We start from the raw sequence: 13,368 nt of genomic DNA on the forward strand, positions 1-13,368 counted from the left end.
AAGCCATTCAGACACTTGGCTGAGACTTGACACATTCTCCGTAACCTCCCGACATGGAGTCTTGGTATTTCCAACTGTTCCGATCCCTCTCGAATTCATTACGTGGTGTTTCGCTTAATAATGACGTAGACTGAAGGCTTGGCTGGAGCATTTCTTCGAGTGAAAACCAAGAGATTTCTACCTTCGACGCACTGGACAGCTTGTTGAACGTTGGGACGAAGTTGTAAACAACGACTGAGAATATGTTATTGATTATTTAGCTGTCCGTTTCCTGTTTATTTGTGTTAAAAACGTTAAAAAAGCCAATCCTTATGGGCCATTGCAATAGTTGCATACAAAATAGACTAACATACAAAATCAACAAACAAATTAATTCACATGTCTTTTACTACATACTAAAATATTATTGTAGAAATCGTAACAACAATGAACCGATTTGTATATTTGAAAGTAAAAACAGACAAAAAGCTAACCTAAACAACAGGATGAATGAGACAAATTTTATATTTACCTCGTGAAATTAACAAAATTATTTAGTAATCATTTCGTTCTATTTATACTGAATCAAATAGAAACAATGGTTATTAGTTTCACCTACAACGCAAACTACGCAAGTGCTGATGACGCCGCCTTTCCTTTTGTTTCTGATAACCGCCACGTAAGGCGCTGGTTGTTTTTCAGAGGTTCCATTGGGGTGTAGGAGTCGACAATTTGTTTGCATCTATGCATGTTTCGACTTTTTGTGCTGCCATTAAGCCATTTTAGAGGCAACTGAGTTCTGCACATTAGACGCGTTACTTTGTGATACCGAAATAATGTCTGACAAGAAAGGTAAGGAAAGAAAACTGAATATTTCTATGAGAATTAGAGATAATTCCGTTATATAACTTTATTGAGGAAATAGTAGATTTCACTATTAGGGAGTGTTACTTCTTACGTCTTACGATTATAATGTTATTAGTTCAGATCAATACTCATTGTAAGCGATTCAGACGGTAATCGATGTATATGCTGTAAGTTTGATTATTGTAATGAAATAAGAATTGCGTGTTTCAGTGTATGAGATAATCAATACTTTGGGATAAACAAAATGGCCCCTAGGGTTATCCTGTCAAAAGATTGAGTAATTGTGTGTTCACTCCATTAATTATTGAGTCTTTTTATACTTTTCAGTGAGAGTTATCATATGTACTAATTATGTAATTTGTAAAAAGTCTAAGAGAAATCTTAACTCTTCAAATGAAATTAACAAAGCCTATTTGAAAGTGGCTTTTAGTGTTTCTTTTTCTTAAGCTCAACTTTACCATATTATTTCTGTTAGTGCTGCTTTTTGTTGTCTTTTTATTTCAGAGAGCTACTCTCGTGCACTAGGCGTATAAGTGCAGTTCATCAAATAGCCTACATGGCAAATTTGAACATGATCCCCGTGGGCTATCAACTTGAACAAAGAAAGAGATAATTATGCATTTTAAAAACAAAACTTTGTCCAGGGTAAACATTGTATAATTATTCCTTGCAGCTTTCCTGTTGTGGATGTTTCTTGGCGGGGATAATCTCGTTGGCCTGTTCTAGAAAAGTGGCAGCGTATTTAAACACAAAACGTATTCTTCTTCTACGTGTTATTCCGAACTGGCTGGCTGCTTGTCTTTATCATTCTCCTTCACTAGATCTCCTTAGTGTAGCAAATTGGAGTGCAAACGTCTGTTATATTTATTTTTCTTGTCAATATGTGAGACATTTTTGCATGGGTGGAATGCAGGAATAGACTAATGTCAGCATTTGAAGTCGTAAACTGCAGCAAGACTTTCGTTAATCTGTACACTATTTTTCCATGGCTTCCATAATGAAGGTTGTGGTGAAGAGTATGGCAACTGCAACTCGTGCTGCAGTTTCTTTGCGTTGAAGAAATATTTAAATATAAGTAGCAGTAATTTATTGAGCATTGCTGAACCTTGTGCTATTTCTGTTATCAGTGCCTAATATATTAGGTATTGGATAGCAAAGAGCACACAATTCTGGTAAAAATTAAAAAAACGTTTGAAGGCAAAATTTTAATATTAGTGGAAAGTTTTGGTAATCTTTATAGTACTTCATAAGAACATAACAATTTAGTTGTACTGAACAAAACTATCATCTGTGAGATACGTTCATCTTAAGTGTTGGTAGCCATTTTACATTCCTGTTGACCTTTTAAGCTTGAACAGTAAAAGTTTTACTTTGTTGCAACTATTTTAGATGCAATTTTACCTCCACAGTAATCCATGGAGACAGATAATGTAACGTTTCGCAAATAAGTCAATTTCTATGTGAGATACTGTACATTATTACAGAGCAATTAATCTAAAAGTTTTTTGTTGCCACCAACAGTCTTTATTAATGCTGGTAAGACAGTTCGTTGTCCCTTACCAATGAAACCACATCTGTAATTTTTCCACCCCCACTTCCCTTTCTATAATGCCACATCTTATGGGTATGCTGATGTGGTTCATATGATCACAGTACAGTGACAACTATCATTAGTGCTTTATAAGTAGTAAGATACCCATTTTCCTTTCATAGCTTCTTCGTTGTCTTACAGATTTCATATATTTAATTTTTGTTTGTGCAGCCACTTGAATTACTGTTTCAATCCTGTTGTATCAGGCTTATTAAAATTGAGGCACATCTCAACCCACTACTCTTTGATTTGGTTAGGAATAATGAAATTATGTACAGGTTTCTCTCCAACTGTATGTTGACACTTCATATAAATTTTCTAAATTTCTCACTCCTGCACCAGGAGTATTTTGTTTCGCTCTTGTGATAACTCTAATTCTAATCAGTGCAGTTGTTGTAGCAGCCTGGAACAGTGTATAAGGTAAAATATGGATCCAGAAAATACTGATACGTTGTTAGTGGCAAAATGGAATTTTAAATATGTTAATCATGAAGTGCTCAACCATTTCTTGAAAACATATTCAAAAATGTGAAACCTGTGAGGTATATGGGAGAAAATGAAATAAGTGATTTACCCATCTCATCTTTCGCAAATGATATAATAATTTGCAGTGCACATTTTAAGGAAAAGTGATGGTAAATCCAATTTTGCTTAAAATCCGAGGAAAAAGTTGTACAGTAGGCTTTTGTCTTTTGAACTGCCACTGCAGGAACTCAGACCTGTGCAAATAGATAAAATGAAATTGTTAAATAAGTTGTGTGTGAAGAGGAAGTGAGGAAAGTCCCAATTGTGGACAAGGGTCTGAAGCACATAGTTGGCATGGTCAAGGTTTTATCAGGTTGTGAAGTGGGGCATGGCAGGGGTAGCAGGGCAAATAATAGGTATGTTTGTTACATTCCTAATGATTTAAAGTCACTATTTCTAAGAGGCAGAATGGTAGGATCTTCAACTGTTTCACATCAAATCAGGGCAATTAAAATTAGTTTTCTTAAAGGGAGTATTTCCCAAGTAGCTTTCATTATTTAACAATTTGCTAATTTTGGCCCCTTGAACACTATAAAGCTACATAACAAGTAATGTTAAACTTACAGCTTAATATGTTCCACATATTGCACTCTAGCAAGAACAGTGCCACAACTCAACAATCTAATACTTTAGAAAGCTTATCAAGAATTACTTATGTGAAAGTTATATTGAAATATTCTTTTACACTTAGTTTTGTTGGCAGTCAATTCCATTATTTTTTGTGGACATATTGTTCAGTGATATTAATTAAAAAATACTGTTTTAACTTGGTGCTTTTCTTTCTGGTGTTGGGGGGGGGGGGGGGTGGAGCAGCAACAAATCTGATGGTTGCTGCTACCTTAAGTATTGCACAGTGGGCTTGATCACAACCTTTGCACATGTTATTCCCATTTGTAAAATGAGTGTGCAATCCTTGTGGTTTTTGTTACTGTAACAGCATACATGACTTGCAAATATGCTGTGTGTGTTTGTTATGCTTATGGATTTTATGGTATATACTGGCACAGTGACAACCCATGTGATGATTGCTCTTCTTAAATCTTGTACATGGACTAACCTGTAATGATGTCTGTGCCTACTATGGTTGTGTGAAACTTGTTATGGATGCCACCATCACATGTGCTTTTCACCACACTTGTCTGGAATAGATAAAGCTGTTTGTATAATTTCTGTTATGAAGCTTATTACGCAAGGGGGTTGAATTATCCAATTGCTGGACATAGTGTTTAAATTCAAGACATCTCTGTGGGAAAGACCTACTTCAAGAAATTTACAGTAGCTGTGGATCCATCCATAAAGGCTTTTGAAATTTTTCCACCTTTGTCATTGAACTTAATTTCACATTAATCCCTCTGGGTCAAAACATTTACTTTTGCAGGCTGGTTTTTTACAATAGTAAGTCAGATGTAATTTTAAACATAAAATATTAGTTAGAGAGAGTAAATGTAGAAGTTATTGTGGGTATAGTAAATGCTGCAGTACTGCCATTCTGCTTGGACCAATTAGGGAATTGGGACTTCGCCTGTGACATATGTTGATATTCATTTTTGAAATTAGTTATGTTGGCACTGATCTGTAATGTAATTTGTCTGGATAAGGTTGGCTGATGATAGTTTTAGTGGAGCCACTGAATTTGTGATGACGATCTTCTTTCCCATATTCTGAATTCTGTAGTTGTGTTCCTTTTGATATTAGTTAATGACAATGTCCCTGTCTAAATTTCATGTCATATATGGGAGCAGCAAACAAAATTTAATAGATTGAGGCTTTCTTTTTAGGGAAGATAGTGTTCTAGAATGTTGTCAGATGTAGAAGTAACTTTGTGTGCTGAAGGGAGGAGTGTGAGGACTTTGTGTTAATGTTGTACAGGTGCCTCATATGTATCACATGAATACCTTCATAGTTAAAACACTCTGAATTGTTTGGTGTAATCAGCCAAGTAGTTACATAGTGCTGACATAGTTGCACTGTCACTGGTCATCCTGACCATTTGCATTCTTTCACTCTCACTAATGAATTATCTTTAAAATGGGAACCATCACAGATTGATTTTTTAGTGCTAAGTAATGAGAAGTGTGAAAGATGTCTTAAATGTCTTGCTCTAGTTTCCATTTCCACACAGTGTGGCCACAAATTCAATTTTTGTTGGTCCAAGCAGGACTGTCTGCTTTATTACTCTGTGCCCTACTGATTTGGTTGTCAGATTATTGAGGTATGACTGATTAGTTTAAGAATGAGGAGAAACAAAGTTGCCATTGGGTGAGAGTAGAAATTTTAAGCCTGTTCTCAACCTTGGCATAGTTGAGGTAGAACAAAAGTTTTAAAAAAATCTTTTGAAGAGTTGTTCACATTATTCTCCCTCTCAACATCCTACCTTAGGATTTGACTAATTCAGTGTAGAGATTTAATTTTAAAGTTAAAAATCACTGGAGATACTATATCTTAGCTTCACTTAGTCAAGAGCTCACTTATTGGGGCAGTTCTGTATAGCTACATAACATGGAAGAAGCCACTTTGAAGAAATACGTAATTTGGCACTTCTGGTTACATCACAAAGAAAGAAAAACAAAGAATGTGGAACCTTTTATATGTGGTCAAAAAAACTGCTGTTTGGTTTAGAATAATAGTATGGAAAATGCTTGAAACATAATTCAGTTTTTACCAGTTTATTTACAATTTTCAAAATGTGATAAAGCAAGTAGTGACCATACATGAGTAGTCATAAAGGTTTATATTGCACCTCAGAAAATAATTTGTTTTGGAAAAACCTTTCCTACTTTGTTTACAGATAAGTCAGCTGTTTTGTTCACTTTGAAATCCTGTCACAGTATGGTAACATGACACTAAAGGAGGCAAAATAAAATATTGCAGCCTATTGATAAAGTGGAGTCTTGCAAAGTAAGTTGTGGTGGCAGTTGAACAATCCAGTTAACTCCATCAACATGTCTGGATTGGCCTGACATGGTTGCCAACAACTAATTACTGCTTGATACTCTGCTTTATCAGTTGGCTGTGCAATTTTTCTTTGGCTCCTCTTATGGAGTTCTGTAGTACTGTGGTGCAGCAATTTAGATTTGTACCAGTGTCCTTACAATATTTCTTGTTGCTCATGTAGGAAATAGCATACCATTGCCATAATTTTTTTCTGAAAAGACGGTTGTGACCTGAATTTAACAGCTATTGTGATTATATGTTCACTTCAAATTGCTAGTCTTTGAGAGATTGTTCTACCAGATGAGATATAAATTTAGGCAATTTGATAAGTTTGGTATGCATGAAAAATACTATGTAGGATTTGATTGAACATCTTCCATCAGTGTTAAAATTCAGGTTATGAACTATGGGATGCTGTCTGAGAACGATCTAGTTTGGAAATCATGGAAAAATAGTAATATATAACAGTTGGTTAATTTTAAAATAAATAGTTACACATTTGCAAAGTCATCGCAGGTTTCATCATTGTGATTTGTACACGAGTGGCAGAGTATCAATATGCTATTGTTATTGATACTTCTTAAGAGAATATGCCAAATCTTTGTTCTCAGGTGGTCCATTGTTGGAACAAAAATAGTGCTGTTAATGGATTTTGTTTGTTTGTCCCTGAAACAGACTTAACATTTGAAATTTGTATTCTGCAATGCACACAACTGTTAGCAATGACCGAACATCCTAAAGTTGTATACATTTTGGTGAGGATTAATTGGGCAGGAAGGGTGTTTGCTTGCACTATACTGAAGACATTGTCAGTGTTACTTGTATAGATATTGTGGGGAAAAATCTTTACAAGATTCATCACATGAGTAATCCTGATAAGCATGGCTAATGTTGATGTTATATTGCTTCTGGGAATTTCAGGATGTGAAAAATTGTAGTTGGGGAAATAAGAAAGGCATGTTATAATGACTTGTCTTATTCCCTGGGTATGGCTGTCTGTGCAGGTGTTCTATAAGAAAATATGTGCCATGCATCTTGCTGCAGTTTACTTGACCTCAAAACTGCAATATTTATAAACACTGGATTTTTGAGTATTGGCTTTTTTGCCATCACTCATCACATATTGGTAGAATGTAGGATTTCATTTGTAGCACTGTCATTCCTGCATTCTGCAATGGATTTTGCTGTACAGTAGTTTTATGGGTTAATAAAGGAAGTGTCACAGTGGTGTTCTTTGGCACTTAAATTAAGGGTACATCCATTGGCAGAAACTTCAGAACTGATAAAAATGTTCATGCTATGCTTGCGAAATCCTTGAGAAACAAAATTCCCATATCCTTAACATTTCAAATCTTCCTTCAAGACTACCTATATTCATTGTTTCTCAGATTCCTTTTCAGAGACTCATGAAAACATTTTGCATTTATTTTTTTTAACTTTATTGTTCCTTATTTTTGCAGTTCGGTAAATGGTGGATTATCTGTCATAAGCAGTTGAGGTCATATAAATCTCAGTAGTCCTTGCACCAAGAGGTGACCATCTTTGTTAAGAATATTTGAGCAAATACATGATCTAACAAACCTGCATAGTAGTTGTTAGATTTGGTATGAGTTTCAAGGGAACAACAGTAAAAAAGTTCCGTATGCTACTTACTGTTGAACTGCTGCACTTGTCATGAAAATGTCCCACAGCATACAAGTTTGTGATAAATTATTGCATTCACATTACATGCATGCAGTGCTTGATAACATTGTTTGACTTTTTTAATATGGAAAAGAAAATCCAGGGATGCTTGGGCACTTACTGTTGGTGGTAACTAGCTTGTAAATATATTTTACAAAATATCTTAACAGTTGATGGAAATTTCCAGCAATTTTCTGGTGATAATAGTTCTTTAATTTCTTTATTGTGCAGATCTGATGTTTTACATGTGGAAACAACTCTTGGTGATCTGCATGGCAGAAATGAAACATTTTTAAATATAATTTGCATTAGCAGCTAACAGATTTTTGTGTGAAATAATTTCACTGTTGTGCATTAATATTGCTTTAGGTAATTAGTTTGGCAGCTATATGAAATAGGTAGCAAGTTATTTTACCGTAACAAACTTACTTGATGGCAGTTACAGCACTCCTTACTGGGGTGAAGTGGCCTGTGTCCTTTAGGCAATCTTCTGTTTTAGCACCGAACTTTTCCTTTGGCAAAGCAGTTTTAATATTTTTGGTTTCTCATTTTTTGCTAAAGATTCTTCACAGGAAACTAAGCCCATTTTTTGTGGTGAGGATGAGGGTGTTGAAAGAACTGCAACTACTTAAGTGAAGGTTTATTTATGGATCTGTTCCTGGAAATTACACACATTACACTATTAAACCAATTTCTAGCTTGTTATCTTATGCTTTTTATGAGCATATTGGAAAATGAAAGCTTTGTTTCAACTAGTGTAAAACAAATAACCCAACCAGGAGGCCTTAATATTAACTTCCTTCTGTATGAACAGATACCTGTGAAGTTAGTCATGCGCATACTGTTGTGTGGTCAAGTGGTTGCCATCAAAGTGTAATTGTAATTTGCAGTAATGAAAACATATGAATAATTGAAAAACTTTTGCCAAAATAGATTAAATTAGAGCTAATTAAAAGAAACTACTTTCTGTATATTTGAGGACAGGCCCTTTCGGTCAATTTAACATGATGGTACTAATGTCAATTTTGATTTGTGGTGATGTAATTTTGATCATATGAATGCTAACAGAGATAAAACAACACTTTTTGCCTCTGTATGGCATGACCATGATTAGTGGTGATAAAGCTGGTCTGTAACATAGTCTTAATATCTAGGTTAGGTTGAAAGGTGATAATTCAGTTGCTGTTGAAGCTAATGAGACAGAGTATAACTGTAATAGTAGTTTTGGCACACTTTATGCCAACTGGATGGCAGTGATTGTGTGTGCAAGTTTGTCGTGGGCCAAAGAAGCTGGATGGCACTAGCAGATTGTATTTTTCTGAATTTTGCAAGTTTCATTGTTCATATAAACTGCATCCAATTGTATCTGAGATCAGCTTTGTGATGAGCTGGTGCATGGTTCAACAATCTGAATTGATAGGTCGGTGCCACACAAATAGTGGGAAAAGGGGCCCTTATCCCCAAAATACCTGTAGTGAAAAAAATTACATTCTAAAAGTGTGCCCAATGTTAAATTTTACATCTATAAAGTGCATAGCCTATAGTTAACTGATATTTTATCAGTTGAAGCTGATGTTAGTGTCCAGTTTCATTCCCTTATGGAAGTGGGTCCCTCTAATTTTTTCTACATCATTGTTTTTGTTATGAAGGCCCTGTTTAAATATACTTGGCTGTAAAAAAAAAAAAAAAAAAAAAAAAAAAGTAAGACTGAAAGTTACTTTCACATGTCACTGCCAAGTAACATAGTGATGGAACTTAGCCCACATGTTGAAACAACTGCTACGGTGTAGCACAGGAGAGAGGGAATACACCTTTATTCAGACTAATTACACTGAAGTGGCTAAAATTCATGGTGTTCTCTTGAACATTACAAAATGTAGAGCATGGTTCTTAATAGGATGTATGATTTGTGATCACCATGAATGGCAGTGTGTGCTCTGCAACTTTCTTCCATGCTGGCTGCAAGACAAGATTAGTAAGGAGTTCTTACATTAGGATGTTCTCAACCAGTGCAGTTAATTATTGGTAATGCTGCATGTGGAAGTTATGGAATGTTTCCCCAAAACATCAGATACATGGTCAAAGTCCCTAAATTTTTAACAGGGGTTGAAGACTTCATTGTTTAGTCCCATAACCCCCCTCACCCAGACAAAGTTGGAACAGGCTGGTAAAAGCATTTTCCAAATGTACTCTTGTGAAAAGAGCTGCTCCACCTTTGCTGTTTGATGTGGCCTTGCATTGTCATTCATAAAAATGAAGTCAGGCTGATTGCATTGCTGAGTGTGTGCATGGGAAAGGAGTAGTGTCACAGTAACATTGACTGGTGATTGTACTATTGTCTCAATCATAACATGTGGATGATGAAAATGATCATGTTTGACAATAATTGTCTCATATTGTGAGAGGTGGGAACATGTAATGCATCCAGGAACCTTGTTGAACATGTTTGTTTTGGTGGTCCAGGAGTCACTGTGTGGAGGCATAATGTTGCCTGGAAATACTAATGTCCAAATCTTTGAACATGGTACACTTACCTGTCAATGTTATTGTGACACTGTACTCTTTCACAATGTGCATCTTTTCAGGGGCAAATTTGACCCAGACTTTTTTATGGATGAAAATGAACAGTGCAGGTGTAACAGCTCTTGAAGCAAGAACATAGTAAACAAATGGACTGGCCTGTCTGTTCCCCTGAATCAGATCCTGTCAAGGATGTGTGGGATGTGATGGGGAGGTGTACTGCAACATACCCATATTCGCCAATGACCAACTGTGTTGGTAGAGAAATGGTACCCTGTTCCACAAAAACTCCTCACCAACCTCATTGCAAGCATGGGAGCACAGTGCGGAGCATCCAGTGCCCTCTTTTGTGATCACGCAACCCCTTAAAACAATGTCCCACCTTCTGTAGGGTCTAAGGAACCATCATAAATTGTGGGGACTTCTGTAATTGCTGTCTTTGAATAAAAGTTGCTGCTGTTCATCTCATTGTGTATTATTTTCTGTGCCAATTGCAGTTCTTTCTATGTATGGTCAAAGTTCCATAGATTTGTTACGTGACAGTAATGAATTGTGTGAAAGTTACATTCAAGTTTTGCACACCAGTGTATCTCCAGTCCCTCGTAAGTATCTTGTCCTAATATGTAATTGGGTGCCAAGAGTAATAAACACAATTACATGAGCAAAAGTGAAAGCTTTTTAGATTTCTCACTTTTTGAAGCTTTAATTTGAACTCACTTGTTTTTCTTTGGACATTAGAATTGCATCCTTTTTTACTTAAACATAAATCTGAACAGTTGTACTACCTCACATCTGCAGCTTTGTCATCAAATATGTTGCTCAGTGTTACCTTTACCTATGTGAGATCACAGTTGACTACCTAGGTGAGTGATGGCCGAAGAAGTTTTCCGCTTGGTGTTTTAAGCATATAAATTTCCATTATTCCTGGATTTTTGTGTGGATAGTATTGTGACTTCACTGGTTGTGGTGTGATGTAAATTTGAATAGCTGTTTGGTTGCTGGTGGCATAGTTTCATGGTAGTTAAGTCGTGCACTGTCTGTAACTGCAATATCAATATACTTGCTTATCAAGTTGTTCATAAGAGCATATTAAGAGGCATGCTGCATTTAAACTAATATGTATATTGGAGAGCAGGGTTAGAAGTCAGGCAGTAATGAATGTGTAATTTAATTCTTAAAAATGGTTTGTCTTGAATGCTATCAGAAGTAAATTCCATACCTTCTATGTGGACATTAATTTGGTTGTGCACAAGCAGTGTTTCACAGCTGATTATTTAGACTTGCCATTTGTATTAAAATTGATTAGATGTCACAATTTTTACTTCTAGCAAATAGTTATTTGGCCATTAGTGTGTGTGTGTGTGTGTGTGTGTGTGTGTGTGTGTGTGTGTGTGTGTGTGTGTGTGTGTGTGTGTTACATCTAATCAAAACTATACAAATGTTCACTCGAACTGCATAGTGTATTTACTTTGCTAATCCTAGTATACACCATTCTCAAACTCCCCTTCCTGCCAAGAAATTTTCGATTCTCAGATAAGCTTGTTAGGGATATTGTGCCAAATGAAATAGGTTGAATAATCTTACATATTCTGTAGCCACACATTTGTTAATTTTGTTGTGGTTTTACTGGCCCAATTCACTAAAGGTCAGATCTAATTTTGTTAGTTTCTAATTTATACGTTATGGTGTAGTGGTAATCTCGTCCATCTTCATTCGGTGATTTGTGAAACTGCATATGTAATCTCTCATTAATGCCGATACAGTTAATTTTCATGAACCTTTGATCCTTTCTGTCCTTTCCAACTATCGCAAGCTGTTGAGATCTTCCAGGAACAATTAATACCTTAAGCTGTAATTTCAAGATGTCATATCAACTTTCTGTTCTTTCTGCCAATATCACAATAAATGATTTTATTTAATTGCTAGGCAGTTTGCATAATTGCTGTTTCTGTGAACTAATATTGTTTGTCTATTTGGCCAGTTCACGGTACTAATGTCAGAGATGATCTCCAGTTTTTGTGTTATAAGTTAGTTGACGCATGTTGTCTCAGTGTGTTATAGTGCTTTTTTGCACTTGTTTTTAATGCTGTGAAAGATATAGCTAACTTGTAGCAAGAGGAATGAGTCCTGACAGTTTGGAATCTTCGTCTTTGATAAACTATAGCTGCTTATCTCATCTAAAAAAGTTAAAAAGTAAGGTGTATAGCAGGCTGTTTGAGTGAAGATTCCACATTGCAGCACTGTTCAGCTTAGCAGTTTTACATAATAACCAGTACCTACACAGATTAAAGATTGAAATTGTCAGTGTATTTCTTGAACAGAATGTTAGTGAAAATGGGGTACCAGATTTTGAACTGAGTGTTAGTGAAAACAGGGTAGCTGTGGAAGAAATTTTCTTTAATCTGCTGTGAAGGACTGGTTTGTAATGATGTATTAACTGTAATTTGCATGCTATAATGCTTGTTAAAATATCTCATTTGATTAATAGTTAGTGGTGGACAGTGCATAATACACTTGGATTGGCTTTCATTTTATCAGTATGGAATGTAACTTTTAGTCGTGTAACTTTTAGTCATGTAAGATTTACATGAAATATTTAAAGTTTTAAATTTATTAGACAAATTTCCAGTTGGTCTCCTCAAGAACTTTTTCTTGAACAATGTCGTGACTTAAGTCTGGTGCTCACACAGAGGAAGCATTGGAAATAATGTATTCCCAAATCACATTTGTGATAAATTCAAAGTGTCACAGGCAGTAAGTTTCTTTGTGCATAAATTGCCTTAAAATGTGAATTGTTTATTTTCTTGTTGCTAATGCTACTACATGGAGCCAAATATGACATATCTGAACATAACATACACATCTTACCTGCTATGGTGATAGCTAGTACCCCATGTCATGGTATGGATTTCTGTACAGATGCTAGTTATTTTTTAGGGCCAAAACTTTTGTAATTCTGTAGGCAGATCATCATTTGAAGAGTCAGTTGAATAGTTAGTATTATATATTGGTTGGTTTCTGAGGTGAATTTTGATGCATCTAGCTGCTGTAAATATTCTTTAGGATGGTATGTGGTCTCATTGCACAGGTAGTACTATTTTCTAGCTGTGTAATGTTCATGACTGAATTTTTGAGGGCTATATCATTTCATAAGAAGAGCAGTTTCCAGGTTTTGAAATTAAATGGGGAAACATTTTCTTTTTAAAATACTCAAAGCCAAAACTTTTTCATTGAGTGGAATTAAACTGGAGGGTATGTATGTTGACATA

At 35.5% G+C, this 13,368-nt stretch overlaps 1 protein-coding gene across 3 annotated transcripts in view; it reads left to right on the plus strand.

Moving 5' to 3' along the window:
- Nucleotides 1-644: 644 nt before the first annotated feature.
- Nucleotides 645-13,368, plus strand: part of LOC126299042 (DAZ-associated protein 2-like) — a 42,772-nt gene continuing 30,048 nt past the window's right edge. The window contains exon 1 of one of the 3 annotated variants that reach the window (XM_049990695.1): nucleotides 645-831. In XM_049990695.1, coding sequence (XP_049846652.1) covers nucleotides 816-831 — 16 coding nt within the window. In that variant the 5' untranslated portion in view covers nucleotides 645-815. The remainder of the gene's footprint in view (nucleotides 832-13,368) is intronic. The other 2 variants (XM_049990694.1, XM_049990693.1) reach the window with 2 other exon arrangements.

This window comes from Schistocerca gregaria, chromosome X, assembly GCF_023897955.1.
Source record: "Schistocerca gregaria isolate iqSchGreg1 chromosome X, iqSchGreg1.2, whole genome shotgun sequence".
In the NCBI taxonomy this organism is placed as follows: domain Eukaryota; kingdom Metazoa; phylum Arthropoda; class Insecta; order Orthoptera; family Acrididae; genus Schistocerca; species Schistocerca gregaria.